At 33.3% G+C, this 22,972-nt stretch overlaps 2 protein-coding genes and 2 pseudogenes across 2 annotated transcripts; 1 reads left to right on the forward strand and 3 right to left on the reverse strand.

Moving 5' to 3' along the window:
* Positions 1–20: 20 nt before the first annotated feature.
* On the reverse strand, positions 21–5,345 carry LOC128161282 (steroid 17-alpha-hydroxylase/17,20 lyase-like). The gene is made up of 7 exons (XM_052824540.1): positions 4,687–5,345; positions 2,593–3,145; positions 2,246–2,455; positions 1,642–1,771; positions 1,290–1,555; positions 732–859; positions 21–597 (listed from the first exon to the last, which is right to left on the reverse strand). Exons 2-7 carry the CDS (start codon positions 3,142–3,144, stop codon positions 390–392), a joined length of 1,494 nt encoding a protein of 497 aa, XP_052680500.1. The 5' UTR covers position 3,145; positions 4,687–5,345; the 3' UTR covers positions 21–389.
* A 4,334-nt stretch (positions 5,346–9,679) lies between these two features.
* LOC128161281 (cytochrome P450 2D9-like) lies at positions 9,680–13,739 on the reverse strand. Its single transcript, XM_052824539.1, has 6 exons — positions 13,062–13,739; positions 12,467–12,676; positions 11,785–11,914; positions 11,204–11,469; positions 10,279–10,406; positions 9,680–10,043 (listed from the first exon to the last, which is right to left on the reverse strand). The coding sequence occupies exons 1-6, from the start codon at positions 13,611–13,613 to the stop codon at positions 9,836–9,838; spliced, it is 1,494 nt and encodes a 497-aa protein (XP_052680499.1). The 5' UTR covers positions 13,614–13,739; the 3' UTR covers positions 9,680–9,835.
* Positions 13,740–17,013: 3,274 nt separating this feature from the next.
* On the reverse strand, positions 17,014–18,254 carry LOC128161286 (uncharacterized; annotated as a pseudogene).
* Positions 18,255–22,013: 3,759 nt separating this feature from the next.
* On the forward strand, positions 22,014–22,746 carry LOC128160772 (uncharacterized; annotated as a pseudogene).
* The last annotated feature ends 226 nt before the right edge of the window (positions 22,747–22,972 follow it).

A 22,972-nucleotide genomic window follows, 5' to 3' on the forward strand; every position in this document is an offset into this window, starting at 1 on the left:
CGAGAATCGTAAGACTTAAACCTCTTATATTAAACTTGTTTTTTAATCTAAAAACGATGCAAGTACAAATATAAACATACAAAAAATTAACAATTGCCTTTAGTAATCTATTGATTTTACTGAACAAACTGTTTAATGTTCTTTGTCAGCTTTTTCTAGTGTTACACAAAGGGTTTACGAGATCAATATCTTTAGAACAAGTCAAATTCCTTACAACGTATAACAATAAATGATATCTCTTCACTTAAACCTCTTTTTTTCTAAGATATATTGTTCTGATTAAAAAATAACAAGTTAATATAAAAGAATAAAAGGATTACAAAGCAAAAAACTTTTTGGACCTTGATATTATCTCGTGAAATTCATTACTTCACATAAATATGTTGCTGTCATCGCAATAAAAATCGAACTTCGTATTCTTGTGGCTGTAAGACTATTCCAGGAACCATGTTTCTGGGATCAAGATCAAGTAAAGGTATTCCTTCTGGTTCAGCAATAGTCACCATTTGCAACAGCGAAGACAGGAACAGAAAGATCCGAGACTTTGCGAAAACTTCACCTATGCAACTTCTTCTTCCTAATCCAAACGCTGCAAATCTATATAAAAAATCATTTCACAAATCCGTAGATAACTTAATTGATATTAGCAGTTTACAATCGAATAAAAAAAACTTTGCCCGAAATGTAAATGCAGGCACTTCAAAGAAATTATATATCAATTAATAATGTACCTTTTCCTGACTGGGTCTGTGGCGGGCAGGAGCTGTCCATCTTCGTCCAAGAAACGTTCAGGCTTAAAGCTGAACGGATCGTCCCAGTATTTCTCACTGTGATGCATAGTCCAGCTGTTTGGAATAATCTGTTGATAGAACAGGAACCGTAACATAAAAAATGTTTTATTTTCATTAACTAAACAGACAAAAAATGCATCATCTTCTATCCCCCGATATGCCCCTCTGCTCACAATCATAAAGAGTGTCATGATAAAACATAAATTTCAAAGCGTTTGAAAAAGCAGATATCTATGTACCAAAGCATACTTTTTAACAAACATACATGTTACCAGTAACTAACGAATAGATATCTCACGATCTAACGGAGATTTACCAGATCAATTTTATAATGAAATACGATGTTTAGTACTCTCTTGTGTTTCATTTTACATGTACTTCATTTTTTTTAATCATATAGTCCCACTTCAGTTAATCAATCTGGGGTCATTCTTGTACAACTTTACTTATATCCTTTTAATCAACTATATTATTTTCAATATCTTTGCAACAACCTACCACCGTGTCTTTCTCCACACTGTATCCACCGATTTTTGTAGGCTGCGAAGTAGAATGAAGTACATATACTGGAGAATGAGCTATGTATCGCAGTGTTTCCGTGACGACAGCTTCCATAAGTGGACACTTCTTCCTGTCTGAAAATCTGGGCTCCCTGCCCCGTCCAATTACTTCATCCACTTCTCTCTGCAGAGACTTCTGAAGTTGTGGTCTTTTTGCAAGGAGTTGGATTACAGAAAGCAGAGTTCCCCTCGTTGTTAAGTATGCTAAAATGTAACATTATTACAATGCCACTGCATTGAAGAGGTGTGGATAGATAGATAGAGAGAGAGAGAGAGAGAGAGAGAAATACCTGCTCCTGCGATATTATAAAGTATTCCATATAAGTTATCGTCATTTAACCATATCTCCCCATTTTCATCCTTTTCATTTAAAGCCTCTTTCAATGTATGATATATTCCTCTTTCTTCACAAGCTTCTTTCTGTATACATAAAATAACTTATAAGAAAGGATTCGTTAACCAAACTGTTTTGTTTACAAAATCTATATTATAAGTGAAAAACTTATACATGTATTTTAAATCATTCTTTTGTATTTTTTGTAGAGAAATCATTCGATATGTAGTGTATCATGTTTGAAAAAAAGTAGCGATCGTCAAAACTAAAATTCAAAGAATTCCTTGATATTTAAATGGATTATCCATAAAAATGCATAACACGTAAGATATATTTTAAATGATAAATATCTGATAAATGATCTTAAAGGTTGGTTATGGAACAGTGTTATATTGCAATCATATAATCAAATTATCAATTTTTACGTCTCCAACGTTAATAATCTACAAATAAACACTACCTTAATCACAAAGAGCAAAAAAACTTCAATTTTGAAATAATAAATCCTACATGTACAATGGTATTTGTAAATGCTTTGAAATGACACAGATTTGTCGTACCGATAATGTCTCCAGAGTGTCCAAAATTTGCTGATGTACGCTTTTGGCTTTATGAAAGCTAAATGAAATAGGAATGGGAAGAAACCGCAGGAAGGGAAGTGCACTAAACACTGTATCCGTTCCTGGATTGGCTAGCCGATTTCCGATATCCTGCTCTAATTTGATTAAAGACTGCAGTGGTCCCTCTTTTCCAAATCTCCTACCGATGTACTGTTTATTAAAAAAGTAACAAGAATTCGATTTTTGATACTTTATTAATTTGTTTTAAGACATAAAAAATCATTACAAAAATGTTAACTTTGCATAATTTTTGTTAAAGTGAGGATATTACTTAAAAAAAAACGTACCAGAACTTCGATTGAACTTAGAAGAAAATCATCCACAAATTCGAATGGGTTGACGTTATTTGAGATGGTTTTACGCACGTTTTCCTTAAAATAGATCAAATTTTGCAATACTTGATTTTCAAGTGATGCTTTGCCCTCTCCGTATACATGGAGCAGATGATGAACAAATTTTCTACGTTTTTCCCAAGATGCACTTGGTGATGCGAGTATTAGATCCGTGTAGTTTCGAAAAAAGTATTTCCCAAAGAAGGTAGGCGGTCGACTAGCGCTAATGGTGGCACATGGTTCTTGCAGAAATGTTTCCCGCAACACTTCCACTGAATTGATACTAACAAATGTCTTGCCGAGCATTTGAAACTGAAAAACATCCCCATACTGCTTTGTCCATTCATATAGTTTCTTGTAGAGTGTTGGTGGATCAACCTCAAAGACCACACCAAGAAAGGGATATCCTTTAGGTCCAGGGGGTCTATCTTTAGCACCGGTGTAAGATTGAAGTGCGATAAAAATACAAGCTATTAAAACCGCCACGCACAACACGTACTCCAGCATACTGAAAATAATGTATCAATAAAGTGAGATAAAGAGATAAAACGTAATTCATCTACCATCTTTTTACATACAACAAAATTAGAAAGTGAATAATTATTTCTTTCTATATTCAAAAACAATCATCGAAGGTAATGATTACACTGTGTTACATTATGACCTTGAGTTAAATATAAGTTTTCCCACTTTTTTGTGAAACATAGGAAACTACAAGTATGATCTCTGGATACCAGCTCTGTACAACAAATAAACCGTGTTTATACTTTGCATACAATCAGTCGTGTACCCACAAAATATGTAAAAAAAAAATATTGCCAGGACTGGGTGTATTTTTTGTCCATGTGTCTTAAAAATTTGCGCGCGATTCTCAACTAAGTCTACGATATAACTATGTCACAATCTGCCATACCCCATAGCACATATTAATAAACACTTCCATTTTCAGATACTGAGGCTCAAGCTGACCTTCGATACTACAATCTTCATCATAAACAGAAACAGAAACCGTCTTTTTTTACCTAGCTGCAGAAACATTATTCTGTTGTTTTCATTTGGCTAAACAGTATGAATTTCTTTATCATCCCTAGGACACCATGCTTTTGTCTTCTTACCAAAGTCGGCCTGTTTCGTTGTTCTGAATTATGACATCAATGCGTCAATTAAAATATGTAAGTGAGAATATTTATCAAAACTTCAAAAAGACGAACTCAATTATGAAAATAGACGTGCCCGAACCGTCTGAAAAGTTAACCGAATAACGAAATGTTTTAAGAAAACATTTTATTTACTGTCAACATAACATCATACACTTTGTAAACATGATTGTCTTGAAACGCAGATAAATATCAAACTTGGCCATGGCCATGTGACATTTAAAAACTTTTGCTCATCGTTGATTGATTAAAACACAAAAAGAGATGTTATAAACACCCTTTTTTTAGTTTAGATAATGCATTTCAAATGCACACTTGGCTTATAATTCTTACAAATGAACTTTTCATATTTTTTACACATGGATTTTGTGACAGCACTTGACTTTATCAATGCCAGACATTTAATTTGTATCATGCATTAATAAAAGTGAAAACGTTTTGAGTAAATGTTATCATTTTACCATCCATTTTTCTATTAAATAAAAAGACAGTCAGAGGACATGTATTTATGTTCCTTTGTGGTTGTTTTAATTGACAATATGTTTATAACACAAAAGAGCCTCCGTATACTATCGTAGGATTTAAACATGTATATAAATCGTCAACCAGAAAAAAGCATTCATTCCTGCACAAACCCTCTATCTGTTGCAGTCATATTTCTATAAATGTAATCATTACCATGAAAACATAAAAAGATCAGTTGTTCTGCGGCCATATCTACTATAATTCCTTTAAGCTATTTTAAGTCTGAGAAAATGCAAGTAGAATTAGGGCACCAATATGTAGGCCTATACTATAAGTTGCGTTCACATGCGTGAATTAACTACTAGTATGTTTAACAACTTTTCAGCTATGTATTTTGAACCTATATAGTGCATTATATAAGACATACTTATCTACTGTTTCATTTAGCGTCCTGAATGCATACTGACGGTGATCTTATCGATGACCCAAAAGCTGTTTATATTTCATCTAGGATCGTGTAAAAATAGGTATATATTGATAATGCACAAAACGTTTATTTGTTTCCACTTTTAAGGAATGCAGTTCGAGTTATAATTTCATGAGGCTGAGGCACGTTGCGATAATGCATTGCTTTCGCATATATACATGTTATTGGGAAAGGAAGAAATGTCCGAATGATCTTATCTGTCTTGTACTTGTATTGAAAAAAAAGAGGCCACAACGCTCGCCCGAGATTACTTGAAAAAAAGAAACATATGACTAGTGTTGTATATATTGCATGAAATAGGCAGCGAAAACACAAGATTGCAATATGTAGAGATGATTAAACGAAAACAACTAAACACTGTCAGGTTTTTTTGGACGCTAGTATGTTTTAAGACTGTCCTAGCATGCACCCTATTCAAACATTGCAAATCCTACAATGCAAAGCAACAATTAAGAATACCTTACATTAGTATATATAGGATAATATGTCAATAGGTACCTACTTCTTTTTAATTATATACATATACTTCAAAATAGAGAATATGTGACAGTATCTTGTATATATCTTATCTCCGAGTCTATCAACGATCCATGATGGTAAGGTAAAGGCCGGTTCTGGGGTATAAATAACAGCCAATCGGGGAAAATGGAGGAAATTTCAATTTTCTTGCCACTCTTCACTTCAGGGGATATTTTTTCAAATTTATACAAATATCACCAATTACCACTTTAAGATAGTTGTTGTGTATATTAAGTTTTGTGTTCTGCATTTGAAAATACATATAATTTTCTTCAAATGTATGTAATAAGGGAGAATTAATTAATTAAAATTCTGAAGTGACACTGATTTTCAAATTTTCCCATTTTGATTGACAGCAGAGGTTTGTTTACATTACACCGGAAGCTCTAATCTCCACAGACGCATTCAAAATGGTTGCTAATAAGATTATGTCTTAATCATCCTACCTCAGCAAAGAGAGAACGAGTCAAGTCCAATAAATCCATTTATTTGATAAATAAAGAACACATACACTGCATGTAAGCGTGAATATGCATCCTGCTGAGTCCGGCTGTTATCTCCTGACCACTGCTCTTAGCACAGTTTACACGAACCTTTCAGTGACCAGATAAGAGTCCAGTGCAGATGTAATTTTCACAGAAACAAATTCCAATAAAAAGAAATTTTGAACAAAATTTTCTGATTTAAATAAAAACAATGTGTATAATTATATTGTTTTTAATTAAAACAAAAATAACACAGTCACTGCCAACGGTGTCCCATGTATGGGATATTTTTGGGGTTGGGAAACCAAACTCGCACCAAGTTGACAACACATTCTGGTAAAATGTCCCTACGATGGCTTGCAACATTGGTAAACCGAGGGTCTAATTGAAGAACATTTAGTTTTCTCTCTCTATATCTTTCATCAAGAAAAACTCCTCTATGGAAAAGCATTGTCCAGAAAAACTTATACTTTTCCTTTCGGAACGAGGTATTTCTTCTGTCAGGTAATGCTGGTTCAGAAGGCCACCACATTTGTGTGTTTCTCCCGTCTGTTATGCAGGGTTTGCAAAAACAATGTTCACATTCATCACAGTTTTGATTTTGCGGGATACAGAATGTCCTCTCAAAGTCGTCAGCACTGATGTCCTCAATCCCAGTTGTATTTTCTTCACATATCATTTCCTCTAAATCCCATTCATTAAAATTGATGAATTGAATTATTGATTCCCTTTGATCAGAGTTCACCCTCAAAGTAATTATACTTGTGTCCTCATTTTCCTCCATTTTGTTACAAGAATGATGGCCAGAATTGGAGGGAAAGTTTTAGGGCATGGGGTACGAAAGGAGATTTCTCTACCATGGCATCATGTATGTGGCCATTTTTATAAGCATTAAATTCTTATTTTCTGTCCATCAAAGTTGTTATTAAATATTTACATGGAAATCTATTACAACATAATAACTATCACCATATTTTCCCCGCATCCACAAATATTTTGATCCCCACTGAGGGCCCACCCCGGGAGATGGGCTGATAAATAGATTTATTGACATTTGGCGGGATGCAGGGAGTGCCTCCCCACTGTGAAAATATTTCAACTTCACATGATTCATTGTAACTGGTCCATTCCATTTTATTTCAACAAAAGGGTAAATTGAGATTTTTGATGATTGTTTTATTCAAAATATATATATAAACCCTAAGGTCTATACACTTAGCTCTGTAATAACGAAATCACTTGATCACAAAGAGTAAACTTTGAATCATATTTGACTCATAAATATACCTATGGAAATAAAAATATGTATCCTGTTACACCACATGAAAAAATGATCCAGTCCATATTATGAAACGTAAAAGTGCAAGCAATATTACATTTCACAACATAGCAAGTAACCATTGTAAAGATATTAGAAGACTTCAAGAAAATGTCAGAAACTAAGAGAAAACGGCCAGGTAATTTCAAGTTTGAGATGCCGATTACCGAGGGAAAAAAGCAGGAAATTATGCAAAATCTTCAAAATGTGAGGGAAGTTTTGGTCAGCAAGTTAGGGAGACCAGTTAATAACACGGACATCATGGAATCATTGCTGGATACCTGGAGACAATCTCTAAAAACGAATGATGATGATTTTAAATCACCTGCAACTTACACTAAAGTAAATAAGAGTCAAGTAAAGCAGGATTTTTTTGTGACATCATTGCAAGCTGTAAGAAAACTGATCGATGTTTCAGCATCCCACGGGAAGTACTGTAAAGGGACTCTTGAAGTTAAAAAAGTCACAAAGAGAAGTCATGTGAGTTCATTGAAATTAGTTTGTACCCGGGGCAATAGAGGAAAACATTCCTACATTTGGGCATCATCTCCATACCTACCAAATGGGAAGTATCTTGTTAATGAAAGAATTAACCATGCATTTCTATGCAGTGGAATGTTACCTTCTCATTATTCAAGATTCTGTAATGCAGCAGGACTTGGTGTTCTCTCCGTTGAAAAAAGGGACGCATTTTTTAAAATGTATAAACCAATTGTACAAGAAGAATATGAAGATTCGTGCAACACTGCCATTCTTGAAGAAGTTGGATTATATGAAAACTTGGATGGAATAGACATAATTACTGATGCACGGCATGGATGGCGAAAAAATGCTCAAGACACCAGTGTCGTTGCAATTGGGGAGCGATCACATAAAGTTCTTAATTGTGCTCATGTAACAAAGGCAGAGGATCATGTTTCTCAAAGGCATGAGACAATTGGAACACGAAAAATTTATGAAGATTTTGACAACAGGGACATTTCTGTGATTGTGCATACCCACGACAGGAACATGGCCATTAATAAATATGTAAGAGAACGGGAACATGGCTTTACATGTAATCAAAATGATCTATGGCATGGCATCAAAAGTATCGAAAAGGCCTTGACTAATATTTCAAGTGGACCAAGATACAAGGAAGGAAAAACCTGGTCCGAAGAACTTGTCGATAAAGTGGAACCTATTGCGACACATTTTTACTGGGCAGCCAAGCATTGTGAGGGCAATTCTACTACTTTGAGAACTTTGTTGGACAACATTGTTGACCATTACCAAAATGACCACAAGCGATGCCACCCTAGCTCAAGATGTAAACAAGATCCAAATTATGAACCATCAAAAGTTGTGCTTGAAAATCCTGTTGCAATTAAATTACTCAAAAGTGTTATTGTAAATTCCACAATTTATAAATATCCAGATCATTTCAATTTAGGGAGAGATACATACTTTGTGGAAAGTTTTAATAACACTTTGAATGTCTATCAAGACAAAAGAATAGCATTTGGAAGTGAACAGTATGAAGTGCGTGCTTTCCTTGGAACTCTGCATTGGAATGAAAATGTGAATAGAAAACATACTTCAGTATCATTCAAGGCTGATCCGAAAGCCCATAGACGCTTAAAGGGCAAAAAAAACTATAAAAAGAAAACATTTAACTTTAGAAATAATATATGGATGCGCTATATAAAACAAGTATACTCAAAGCGGGAAAATAAATAGTAAAACCATGTGATGCTGTCTTTTATTTCAACACGTGTCTGTGCTATGCAGGTATCTATTTATAGCTTTACTCTGTAGTCTTATCAGTTGGGGGTGTGGCCTTCTCCCTAATATGCTTAATTGCCGTCCGTGTGGATATTCAACTAGGTCAGATCCGGCCTTAAAGAATAATAAAGTATTCCTTTTACCCACAATACACATTTCTATCATCACACACGTTCATTCCTGATATTACATTTCACTCCTTTGCATACAATTATGTAAATGGTAATCAAGGCTGCTTATTTAGACAATATAAAATTCACACAAATCATTCTATGGTTAACCGATGCAAAAGTACAATTTTTATTAATATTTTGAAAAACATTTGTGAAAGACACAACTATTCAAAAGTATACATTACTGTGATTTTAGCACTTTTTTATTGTCAGCACTTCAACAATGGTTTCAAAATGAATCAATTATATCGTAACGATTGCTAAAAAGCTAATTATAATGTAAGTAAACGTTAATACGCATTCTTTGTCATTCACATCCGAAGATTTCAACATTTGTTTTCCATTTCAACGGGTGGTGCTATAACCGTTTTTAAAAGCGTGAGAGGAAAACCCATATTCATAAATCATTCACATCGACTCTTTACACTGAACACAAATATGAAAAAATGCAAAAATATTACAGTTTTTTCTAACATGGAATTTTTTTTTATAGAAACACCAAACAAAAACATACTGAAATCAAGGTTTGCAAGTTTTAAAAATCTTCGGTACCTAACGATCCGGACTTCTCTGCTGTAATTATATCGCAAATGTGCGAGACGTAAACTGGAGTAGAATTTGCGGAGACGATGTGGATATATGTATTTGAAAAACCAAGAAATACAAGACATTGGTCACTTTGATCTGTTAATACACATTTACTTCATTTTGGATAGTGAACATATGCCTCTCTCTCTCTCTCTCTCTCTCTCTCTCTCTCTCTCTCTCTGTCATCATATATATCTATAAGAATATTTTAATTTGTTTATTCATCACAGTAATTGCAGGAATCATCGCAATAGAAATCGAACTTCGTATTCTTGTGGCTGTAAGACTATTCCGGGAACCATTTTTCTGGGATCAAGATCAAGTAAAGGTTTTCCTTCCGGTTCATCAATAGTCGCCATTTGCATCAGCGATGATAAGAACAGAAAAATTCGAGACTTTGCAAAAACTTCGCCCAAACAACCTCTTTTCCCTAATCCGAACGCTGCAAATCTAAAACAATATTTTGTGGTCAATTATGCTATACATCGGAATTTTTTTTTAAAAGAACATTTAGAAAATAATGTAAAAATAAAAACCCAGAGGTTTTTTTCACTTCTTAGAAAGGAAGCAATAGTTCTTAATGAATTTAAGATGTTTTTCAGAGAGCGGAAATAAAAATAATTTTTTAACTCTGTTTTGGAAGCATTCATTAAACGGTTACGGTCACTTGTTATACTTGACGTACCTTTTCCTCACTGGGTTTGTCGCGGGAAGGAGCATTCCATCTCTATCCAAGAAACGTTCTGGTTTAAATCTGAACGGCTCGTCCCAGTGTTTTTCACTGTGATGCATGGTCCAACTGTTGGGAACAATCTGTCAATATAATACCAATTCAAAAAGTTTTTATCCAAAACGTTTTTAAAGTAGTTTGATTCATTTATATTTGTTTAAGGAGGCTGAGGGGTCAAAATATAATTTAATATAAAAACCATCAGATTTAGCTGAACTTTTTATGTGTGATTTCTGAAGCTGTAAACTATTATTTGCTAAAGAAAAATTTCTTATATTTTAAGATAATTTTTTTTTCATTTTCCATTATCTTTATATCAAGCTCTTCTTTTAAAGGGGATCAATATTGTCTATTATGGCAGCCACCACCACCCACAACCCCTTAAGACAACCACCAGACGTCCCAAGCCAACGTTCAGAGTTTATCCAAAGCCTTGTTCTGTCCTCTCAGTGACCGTTTCATTACATTCATCTTCGCAGAGATAAAGGTACATAAATACTATGCATTGTTACGCCTAACATACTGGAAATTAAAATTATAAGCCACCGACTGAAAACTGCAATAAACAGTTAAGTGTTTTTATAGGCAAACGTCTTATCAAAATCAATATTTTGCTATGATGTATTTGGATAGATCGGAACTTTACAAGACTAAACTTTATATTCTTTTTCAAAAGAAGAAGTTAGATGAGAAAGCCTGTTAAATATTGTTCCACACAATTTAAATGTGTACAGACTTTCTTTTGGATGTGAAGAATGCAGTATCCGTTCAGACTGTTTATTTAAGACTAACTTGAATGCACATATTTTTGCACAATTAACCGATTACCTATATTCATTTTATCAACTTCAGTATTTTCAATATCTTTGCAATAACCTACCACTGTGTCCTTCTCCACATTGTATCCACCGATTGTTGTGGATTGTGAAGTGGAGTGAAGTACAAATACAGGAACATGGGAGATATAACGCAGTGTTTCCATGACGACGGCTTCCAACAGTGGACACTTACTCCGGTCTGAGAGTCTTGGATTCCGGTCCCGTCCAATGACTTCGTCTACTTCTTTTTGCAATAATTTTTGAAGCCCCGGTTTTTTTGCAAGGATCTGAATTACGGATAATAGAGTTCCCCGTGTTGTTAAATATCCTTAAAGTAAAAATATGCTTATTGATCAGTAACATTTATATTTGATGCACTTTTACAATGTTTCTGCGCTTTTAATTTGCTGAGATAGTTAATATTGGAGCACTGATGAGTGTATAGTAACATGTAGACGTTCATAAATAAACACACTCCAATTAAAACCCAATGCTTGTTATGAACTGATCGGTGTATTTCCATGTATACATACCTGAAGCAAATTTGTACATATTTTTAGGACATATGCCGAGAAAATCGTTTGAATATGATCACTACAAAAATACATGTAAATTTATAGAGGTATAAAGAAGAGCAACACACCAGCTCCAGCAAGATTAAAAAGTATTCCATATATGTTATCCTCATTTATACACGGTTCCCCATTTTCGTCTTTTTCCTCCGTCGCTTCTTTAAGCGTATGATAGATTCCTTTTTCTTCGCAATCCTCTTTCTGTAGTCATGAATGAAATACTTATCATAAAGTTATGGATTTATTATCAGAAAAATATTTCATTTTTAAATAGCAACTGTACTTTTTAACCAATCATATCTTTGATATGAGAAGAACTCTACATTGTAAACCTATCCGGAGAAATAATCGTAGAGCTTACATTGCCTTCAATTTTAAAATGAAGTAAAAGATAAATATGTTGTAATATCTTACTAGAAGTTTTTTCGGATAACTCAAATAAAATCTATTTAGTAACGTAATGAAATTTTTGAAGCTCAAAATGGGCCTGAGAAGATTTAATCATTCACCAACCAAGTTCATATCATAACTTTTTATCATTGCTGTCCATTTCTTATATTTACGTTTATGTTCATTTTTCAATGGACATTTTTGCTCTTCTGTGGGTTAATATAAGCAATTTCTTTTTTTCTAATTTGCAAATATACTTTTGAAACAATACTTGCAACGTAAATAAAAACAAATGAAAATGTTTAGTTTCATATTATTTTGAATTTTAAGTGAAGGATTTTAGATGAGACAAATACACTGTACCGATAATGTTTCCAGAGTATCCAAAATTCTTTGATGCACGCTTTTGACTTCATGAAAAATCAATGACATTGGTAGCGGGAGAAACCGGAGGAATGGGGCAGCACTGTACACTGCATCCGTCCCCGGACTGGACAGCCGATTACCCAACTCCTCTTCTATCTTCATAAACGGCTGCAGTGGTCCTTCTCTGCCAAACCTTCGACCGATGAACTACCAAGAAATCCATGTGATAACGAATTATAAATGAATTAATTCTAACTCCTTAAAAAAACTTTAAAAAGTAACAAAAACAACTTTAAAAAGCTTATGCTTTATATAACCAAATAAATGTATCTATATCTAGTTGAAATAGGTCGGAATGGTTACGATCATTGTTCCTGCGTTTACCATTGTGTTACATCAATACTCGTTGAATAACAATTTACGTATCCCTGAAACTGTAATTTTTTTTTTACCTTATTCATTGAAATTGATGTTCTAGAATATTAATGAATTCACATAATACAAAATGAAGACTGAAACTTTGTAAGTAAAAAAAATCATAGATTAAAGTTTGTAAAAAATTGAAGAAAAACAATGTATACGAAAATCCTACCAGAGTTTCTATTGTGCTCAATATGAACTCATCCACTATTTCGAATGGATTAACATTTGCTGAGTTAGTGTCTTTCACTTTTCCTTTGAAATAGAGTAGATTTTGTAGCACTTGGTTTTCAAGGGAAGAGATACCCTCTCCATATGTATGGAGCAAGCGGTGGACAAATTTCCTGCGTTTTGTCCACGACGGGCTAGGTGATGAAAATATGACATCGGTATAGTTTCGAATCACATACTTCCCAACAAAGGTCGGTGGTCGAGCAGCACTAATTGTGGCACAAGGTTCTTTGAAAAAAGTTTCCCTCAAAACATCTACTGAGTTTATACAGATAAATTTCTTGCCGAGCATTTGGAACTGGAAAACATCCCCATACTGTTGTGTCCATTCATACAGTTTCTCATGTAGCTTTGAGATATCTACTTCAAAGATCACGCCAAAAAAGGGATATCCCTTGGGTCCAGGGGGACCATGCTTTTCACCGAAATAACTTTTTATTGTTATTTTGATACAAACAATTAAAAGAATCACGCCTAAAATATACAACAACATTTTGAAATTCACTCCAGAAAAATAGACGTAGGATGTTTTTTGTCAAAATTTCACACGAGGTCTTTGTTTTTGATCAGATTTTTTTTTTCAAAGGCTCATGATTTTCTTCTGGAATAAAAGAGAAAGGATTTAGTTTTTAAAAGTAACAAAACATGTTTGTTGAAGACTGTGGCACATGACATACATGTATGGCAGTCAAGAGCGCTGGATGGTCGTGAGCATTTTTGACCATATTTACCCTCTTTATATGAATAGCTCTGTAAAAATATATAGAAAACATTCAAATTATAAATTGGAAATGTTTTAATTCATTCTTTACTATATGATAATTTATTGTCAAAAACATCGATTTTAAAATTTTAAGGCAAGTTTGATGGTACTGTTGTTGACCACCCAGCATCAAAACAAATTTTAAATACATGCAAGTACTACATATAGTTCGAATACTAACTATACGAGTTTCTCTGCTTTTGTCTTTACAGATCTTATATTTACATCTACCAAGCATAATTTCGTCTATTTCTTACGGAAACTTTTAACTAATTCATAACTCTGTCGAAACAACCAGAGTGAAATCTACACGCCCTATTTATCGATTGGTCAAAATCTACAGCGGCTGAAAGTGACAGGACTGAAATTGACACGCCCTGTTTATCGATTGGTCTGAACCTAAGGCGACCTTAGTAAAATCCCAAACTGCACGAAATAGTCATGACGATGTCAGACTCAAAGTCTCACAGGAGACGATTTGGCTGCTTCTTTTAGCTAACATATGCTGTACATTAACAGTAATTTAGTGAATTTTACTAACTTTTCATAATCAGTTTATTAATTAGTTAAGGTAACTCCGTACTCGTAAAATTCTCTGATGAAAGTTGGAAAACCGGACTGATTTCAACTTAATAGACTTAAATTTCATCAATTGTAAGAAAAAATATACATGTCATCAGACTTTTTGAGATGTCAGATAAACGTAAACTAAAGCATATATTTAAGCATCATTACTTTTGTTAAAAGTAAAAATTTTGTAGGCAGAAATTTGTTTATCTTGTTTAATTTTATTGTCAACTTTATCAGAAAACTAAATCTACAAACATATTTTAAAATTAATTGTTGGGATAAGAAAAACTATAGCATTTAGACATACAACTGAGAGAAAAGTCAGAAAAAGAGTTATTTCCCTTTAGCCTAGATAAAATGTATAAAAAATTGGAAATTTAGAATAAAATCAAGCTGCGAAAATATCTTGAACTTAACAGTAATTCTAGTTACTTCCATGTGATTCTATTCACATAAAATATATTAAACGATCTTGCACACATTTTAAAGAATTCAAAGTTCTACTAAAAAGTATGACATCTCAAAACACTGGATCTACTTTAAAGAAAGAAGTTAATATAAACAATAGAATGCTTTCTTTGATGAGTCATGCGGATTATGAAGGTAGCGATCATTGCAGAAAAAATTTACATAACCCGCTAACGCGGGTTATGTATTTTTCCTGCAATGTCGCTACCTTCATATCCCGAATGAATCACTAAAGAAAGCATTTTATTGTTTAAATGATTTTAATACAAATACAAACAACACTTACACCGATACCGCATCAGTAGCAAAGTAAACTAATTTCACAAATTATCACATAGGCACTATCCAACTTATGGCGTCATCTATTATAAACAACCTGTTGTCATTCTAATTATGACAGGATGTAGCAATATTTCGTTCTTGGCTTATCAATCGTACTTTTATCTTACTTAAGGAGAAGACAATAAGATGAAATATTTATAAAGGATCTCTCATGATTTGAGTGTAAGTTTTTTTCTTTGAAATTGAGGTAACACATATTCTAAGAGATTGTTTTTATAGAAATCTTGTATCTTGATCATGGAATGTGCACTAAATTAAACAAGTTGATGAATATGATTGTACTCAGTTTAAACCTATCCACAATTTCGAATGCAGAATCTGTACGTTATAAACTTATATTTCGTTTGTACACAATTGTGAATTGAAAATACCGAAATAAATTAATTAAGGTGGATATTTATTAGCTAATAATACATTGCCACTGCTGTTCTTAGCATAAAAACATTTCGACTTTGAATCTTATAGCTACCGGATTCATTTTCCAAAAGAATTTCGGACGGTTTCTCGGAATGTCTGTTTGTTATTACCTACACGTGTAAAAGATGATCAAGTCGGTATGTGTTGTACACGTTTTATATACTGTGGTTTCATTAATTTTCGTGGGTATCAATTTTCGTGGATTTTCTAAAAATCACAGTTTCAAGGATACGTAAATTCGTGGCCAATGATCCTATCAATACAAAATGTTAGTACAAATTGCATTTCAATGAATATTCAATTTCGTGGATCAACTTAACAACGAAATCCACGAAAATTGGTAATCAACGAATATTGATGAAACCACAGTATCAGAAATTCAGGTTTAGCATTATCTGTACACTAAGATAATACTTATTAGTTTTTACTAAATTTATTTTTGTGATAAAGTAAAGAGCACCGCATCAAATTTCATATATTAAATGGCTGTATTTAGATTACTATTAATCAAGTATAGTACTTATAAAACTTATACCATCGCGGTTTAAAATGACGCAGTGTACACCTTTTGGCAAAATTGCTATGACGAATAGTAAATGGTATACAACTAGAACTTGTAAAACGCAAATCCATACATTTAAACCTAAATGAAAACAAGAATATGGTCTATAACTAACTGTATGTCCTAAGATTCGATATAAACAAAACATCCTATTTTCCCCTACTCTTTACGGAAGTGACCGGTAGTTCATTCCGGGTACAATGTAAGTACACATAGAATGTCGGTCATATGAGAAGATACGATCATATAAATTTCTTCTTGTACTTTAATTTCTTAATAGTTGCAAGTAATGTTAATATATGTTTATGTATGCATGTCCGTTACAGAAGTCTTAAGTTTTTAATTAAAACTCAGAGAACTTAAAGTAGATACATCATGGTATTAAAGTGAGATTGTGCTTTTATTCCTTTTTCATTCATCCATTATACAAGCATTTATCATTGTTATCAAAATAATAACTACAACACATACTATTATATGAGTATATACATGTATGACTAAGTTGTTGATTGAAAGAAATACATAACTCAAATATTTTATTTTAAGAAAGTAAGGAAAAACATGATTGAAAGAAATACATAACTCAAATATTTTATTTTAAGAAAGTAAGGAAAAACATAAACTGCATATCTTGCTCATTTTAGTAAAAAAGTATCTACGTGTTCCCCAATCACCGATTTAGAGCTCTGTAAAAAACATTGGGCAGCATTTGAAATGAAAGGCAGATCAAACAACAAAACATGCGATTGAACCCTGTAAACAATAATAAAGTTACACACCAAAACGCATGCCTAAAGCTGCTCCTTGGATATTGGCCAGTGTATTATAACCATTAATTGCGTATCGACCACCAACCCCGAAATGCATCTCAAACTGCATAAAATAGGACTTAGGAAGGTGACGAGCAGGATCAACTTGCACTCCAACATCTAGCCATGTTTTCATCAGCGGCGTGTAACAACACCTTTTGTAATACCCAACCGGATGTTGGTTTTTAGGGTTAAAATAAAAAGTAAGATAGCTGTTTGGATTTGCATCACAGTTGACGAACGTCTGATCGACATTGTTGACTTTGTAGCCCTGCCTTCTCTTGGCCTTTGCTGTGATCGTGTCCAGAAATCCAAGGTAGAGATAAGGTCCCATCTTCTTAGCATTTATGGGAGTATTATATCCAGTAGCCGCATTATACTGGACACGCAATGGCTTGTCCGCATACGGAGTTATTTGCTTCAGGATGGAGTCATATTGCTTGTTCCCTCGCAGATGTCGGACCACCACTTCATATTTGATTTAAAAAAATTCGTTAAAATCATATATATATATATATATATATATATATATATATATATATATATATATATATATATCAGAAACGTGATCCAAAGGGTTGGATCACGTCGAGTTGCCAGGCGCGAATCATCAAATCGAACTCGCGCTTCTTAGGTACGAGCATTTTAATGTGTGATTTTTAAACTGAAAATATTATCATTATTTAATATACTAGGCATTTTTAATCGTGACTTTCATTTTGAAAAATTAATTTTTACGTTTTAAAAAATACATAAGAGCACCACTAGGAAAATCTAAAATAAATCAGACTTCGTACATTGAACCTTTTCCTTTTCTTTGCAAAGGTATCCGGTGTATCCCGAAGGACACAAACAGGTTGGTCCTCCATTATCTATGATACATGACCTACCATGATGACATTGAACGTCACTGCATGTTACATCTTCAAGATAAATCAAAACACACGTAAAAGAAGAAAAAAGTGGAATATGATACAATTTCACTTTCAAACCCTTTAAATTAAAAATTGTAACAATCCATAAAGTAATAAGAGACTCGCCGAACCTTAATCCACGTACGGCACCAACAATATCAGAAAATGCTCCATAGTTAGGGACAACATAACCCCCACATCCACCCATATGCATTTCGAAAAACCGGAAGTAGTCTGCAGGTTTAGGCAAGCTGTGTTCTTTAGAGACATTAATCCAGCGTTTCATATATTTATTTATTTCATAAACATTTAATATTTTTAAAAGATAATTCAACATGTTAAAAGGGGGTCGAAAGTCTTATGCAAAATATTCCTTTCCTTATTAATTCAATACGTCTGATAAAGTATACAATAATTTCTAATATTTGGATTTTAAAAAGAGTGTTGCAATAAATGATATACTAGTATGACACGATGATTATATTTGTTTATTAGCACATTTTAACCGGATTTGAGGAGAAATCTCTTTTTATTTAAACATATTTTGTCACTTTATATAATCGTTTTTTATAAAAGATACACATTTATATTAGACAACACTTTAAAATGACTCTAAGAAAGGCAACAAAAATTATTTTGTTATCTCAAGTACACGTTAATGATGAAACTGTTAAGTTATCATTCTTTTGTTGTTGAAAGATATGTCATAAATCTTATGGCATTTTCCGCAATTATTAGTTATTTTCATAAAAAAAAATTATCTGTTTATTCTGTAGTCGAAACTGTAAGAAATCAATGTCAAAAATTCATTTATAGTTTAACAATTGCTAAATCATATGCTATCTAAACATACATTCCAAAAACGTTAAATATGTTTTACGTAGTACATATTTACTTACCCATTTACATCACAGATTGAAATATCTTAAGATTAATGCTGTGAATGAACACAAAAAGAAAATTGTAACATGCGACTTATGTCAACTGCGATCTTAACTGTAGTGTCCTTTACAAAAATTTAGATTATTGATAATCAAAATTTGTACATGACAACTAATGAAATATATCAGAAAGGACAGTAGCATCAACTGTGCATATACTGGACAATACGAAACATACGAACACGGGTATTCCATTGCATATAGTAAAATTTAATTCCTTTTTTATTCAACTATTTCATTTTGTTTTCCAAAACGTTACTTTACCTTCGTCATTAAGTTCCCTTTTAAACTGACAATTAAAAAAACCAATCATTACTATTAAAAGCAAACTGTGTATCACTGCGTATTGAAAAGTTATGTCATGCATTTCTTGGCTTCACGAACTTAGTACTTTGCATTCTCTTGAAGTTAAAATTAGAACTTGCATACAAAACATAGCGTTATGAAACCAACCAATTTGTGTTCCCAAAACTAAATTTTTTATCAAACACTTTACCCCAACGAAAACAAAATGATTTTTCAAAATACATACATGTATTGGATTTATCTCGGAAATTCATTGCACAAACAAGAACAAAAAAGAACATGCATGTGTTTTTCTACGTAAGCCTGGTAACTTGCAACCTATTCAACTTATCCAACATTTGCATATGAACCTTGATTCAGAAAGCTTCAAAATTCCAAGTTTTAATGTGAAATCGCTTTTTAAAGTTATAACCTGTATTGCTTCTTATAAAGAACTGATATCTTTTGTTTAGTTTTATAAAAATACAAAAACAAAAATAATAAAAAATTCTACAGACGTCATAATTACCGAGGAGATAACTTTTGAGATACTTATCTAAGATTCTTGATTTATAGGTATTCATGTACAAATAAATGCTACATTCTAATTTTAGCAAAATTTTGATATAAACTAAACCTAAAATCAATTTGTTTTATTTTGCAGCCGATATGGTTACTAAATCCTTGATTGTAATTGCCATATATACAATCCGTTCTCATCGGGATGTCCATTAAATGTGTCTTTATCGTTGTGTTTTACCTAAAGAGAGTTTTGGCCTTAAATGCACGTGACCAAATACAACCAGAGAGTATCCACCACAGGGAGAAGCTGCATAGCAACATTACGATAACCTGACAACGCCAGTTTTAGAAACCGTGCATCATTACATTTATGACATTTCTCTAGATTCGGTAACTCGGGAATTAATCATGTGAAAGAAGTGAGGGCCGTAATTTATTTGGTTACTTTCAAAAAGAGAACAAAAATATCCCTTATATTAAGATAATAAGAACATTTTAATTGGGATTTACAATTCAATTTAAATTAATGGTTTACGCTTTAGAGATTACGATACAATCTATTTAAACTCATAAACTGTTCTAACCACATTCGTATGAGAATAAATTGTAAATCTACTTAATTCATGTCTCGTAGTAATTTTTATATTTTCTACGCTGAAGTTTATAAGTGTGACCTTTGAAATGACATGTTTTCAAAATTCAGAAGTAATTTGAAGTTGAATACCCAAATTTTAATTGTTACATTATATTGTTAATACTTAAATGATTTTACCCATTTATAATACTTTATGAAAATATTGAAAACATGTATTTCAATAATATGCAATAAGTAGGCATTAACATTTTGATTTCATTTTGCAATGCTTCCGATTTGTTTCTTTTATTGCTTTCTATATATTTTAATTGTGTCTTTCCCTTTGTTATTTCCAAAGACAGAAAAAACTATATTGGCATTATTAACCAGAATACCACAAAGTACTATATAGTCAAAAACAACAGACGGAACAGGCATTTATTTAAAAAATCATGAGTGCAAAATATACAAGCAAAAGATTATATGTACTACTTACAAACATGTATACACACCTCTACTTCACAGAGCTCCCTGTGTTTATAACCAAAATACTCGTCAGGATAGGTAACTTCTGGTAATCTATCGTTCTGTATATGTACATGACAGGTGTTGGTCAAGACAACAGGTATATTGTTTCTTGTAAAGTTGGTGTTCTTGAGACATTAAGTCCCCTCTGATATAAATGTTGGATATGTACAAATAGATTTCAAGTTAGTAGGATGTGCGGTAATTAAAGGCAGTTTTGTTACTCAGCATTTGTCTTGGAATTATTTTTACGGCGAATTATATCAACAACAACGTTTTTGGGTCACTATTTCAGTCAGGTATTGAGCTTTCCAAAATAAAGTTTGTAATATAAGTAAATAAATAAACACGGTCACGTGACGCAGATACCGATAGACGTGTCTCTTCGACGCTCTGTGTTTTTTTCCCATTTGTTCTCTGAAAAAAAAAATCTATTTGTCAAAATTTTGCTTTTGGGATCTGTGCAATGTTATGTCCAATCATAACCTGAAGTTTTGAGACCGTTAATTTTGTGTAAATAAGTTTAATTTTGTCTGTATAAATATTGTAATTTCAACTGTGCTGTGATTTCTGTTCACTCTATTACCCGTGGATCTAACTACCTGGAGAAGGCGGACTTTGACTCAGTTACGGTTGATCCGGTTGATAGAACATCGAAGCCGTTACAATTAAAGAATAATGATCTCCGCAACTCCAGTGATAAACAGATACTGATTTTGATCTATTAGACCCAATCAAACAAGTAATTGGTATTGATCTAATATATGTTCAACTGGACAGAAACCTATGGAGAATTTATCTGAAAAATCCAGAGAGTAGACTTCAGCTGCTCACACAAGGTATTGACATCAATAATGTGTCTCCCCAGTTATATGACACTAACCCATACACATCTGGCGCTACATCAACATCTCAGAAAACCCTCAATTTACGGTTATGTGGTCTCCCCCTTTCCGTGGCTAATTCCGCCGTACATGAACTACTTGGCACATTAAACGTTAAATTAACAAGTGAAATGTATACGAGAAAATCCGCCACCCCATTACAAAGCGCATGACAAGCATCCTAAACGGGACTAGGTTTATGTGCATAGAACCGCTTCCTTCAGGAAAGCATCTTCCCATAATTAATTATTGCGGCGGTATTCAGTGCAAATGTTTCACAATGGTCAGCCAAAACAAAATATCAATTTGCTATGTACATGTACAAACTCCTGAAAACTAGTTATATTAGGTCTGCGTGTACCAAAGATGCTTGTTGTAAGGTGTGCAAGACACCTGGCCATTCACCCGGAAATGAGACCTGCCCGCATTATCAACCACAAAAACATCTTACTACGTTTTGCAGTGCTCAAGATGCCCTCTCTAACGTCTACCCATGTGAAGTAGAAATTTTTGGTGAAAAGCGTAAATCGGCAGAACATGCCTTTCAGTATATATAGTTCGGTGCGGAGATCTAGATTCTGCTAACGCGATTGCAAAAGCCGATGACGCGCTTGCCGCCCTTCGAATGGGTAAAAAGGTCAAATCAAATGACCTGTGGGTGTCCACAAAGGTTTCCATTATGGAGGAAATATTAGAAAACAAATGTGTTCAAGTACCAGTTTTCCGAAGTAAGCTTGTAACCTCCAAGCAATCAACGACATTTGTCGAAGCAACCTACAGCAACGAGTGAGGCTCCGGCCTTGACCGTGACGGCACCCGCAATACAAACCCAGCCGGGAAAAAACGTACTTGGCGTACTTATGGAAAAAATTGCAAAACGAGTCCGAAAAAGAAAACACAGCAATCCGGTAAAATCGACCGTAAACAAAAAAAAAAGATCAACCAAATCAGCGTACCATAGTACAGATGCTGGAACAACTCAGAGGTATGTCGGATAGTGACGTGTCGGGGTGTAATCCGGACACGTAGAGCTCTGGTGATGAACGGTAACTGTATTCGGATCTGGCTTCCGACCTCCGTATCTTCTGAACTGTAGTATGTGTACGTTTAATACGTTCAATATAATCGACTTTACAATTTTAGAATATAAATATCTACTTAATTTCCAATAAGAAGTTATATTATAATTCAGATTACACTTTCTGAACACAATGTATCCGACAATATTAATGCATTTTTATGGGAAATTCTAATATTATGTGTACCAATACGCATA

Source organism: Crassostrea angulata, chromosome 8 (assembly GCF_025612915.1).
Source record: "Crassostrea angulata isolate pt1a10 chromosome 8, ASM2561291v2, whole genome shotgun sequence".
Lineage (NCBI taxonomy): Eukaryota > Metazoa > Mollusca > Bivalvia > Ostreida > Ostreidae > Magallana > Magallana angulata.

Coding starts and splice junctions, on each gene's coding strand:
- LOC128161281 (XM_052824539.1), bottom strand. CDS start 13,613: ATGTTGTTGTATATTTTAGGCGTGATTCTTTTAATTGTTTGTATCAAA. Junction 11,915..12,466: donor ATACTCTGGAAACATTATCG/GTACAGTGTATT, acceptor TCATGACTACAG/AAAGAGGATTGCGAAGAAAA. Junction 10,044..10,278: donor ACAAACCCAGTGAGGAAAAG/GTACGTCAAGTA, acceptor ATATTGTTTTAG/ATTTGCAGCGTTCGGATTAG.
- LOC128161282 (XM_052824540.1), bottom strand. CDS start 3,144: ATGCTGGAGTACGTGTTGTGCGTGGCGGTTTTAATAGCTTGTATTTTT. Junction 1,772..2,245: donor ACACTCTGGAGACATTATCG/GTACGACAAATC, acceptor TTATGTATACAG/AAAGAAGCTTGTGAAGAAAG. Junction 860..1,289: donor GTGTGGAGAAAGACACGGTG/GTAGGTTGTTGC, acceptor TTCTATCAACAG/ATTATTCCAAACAGCTGGAC.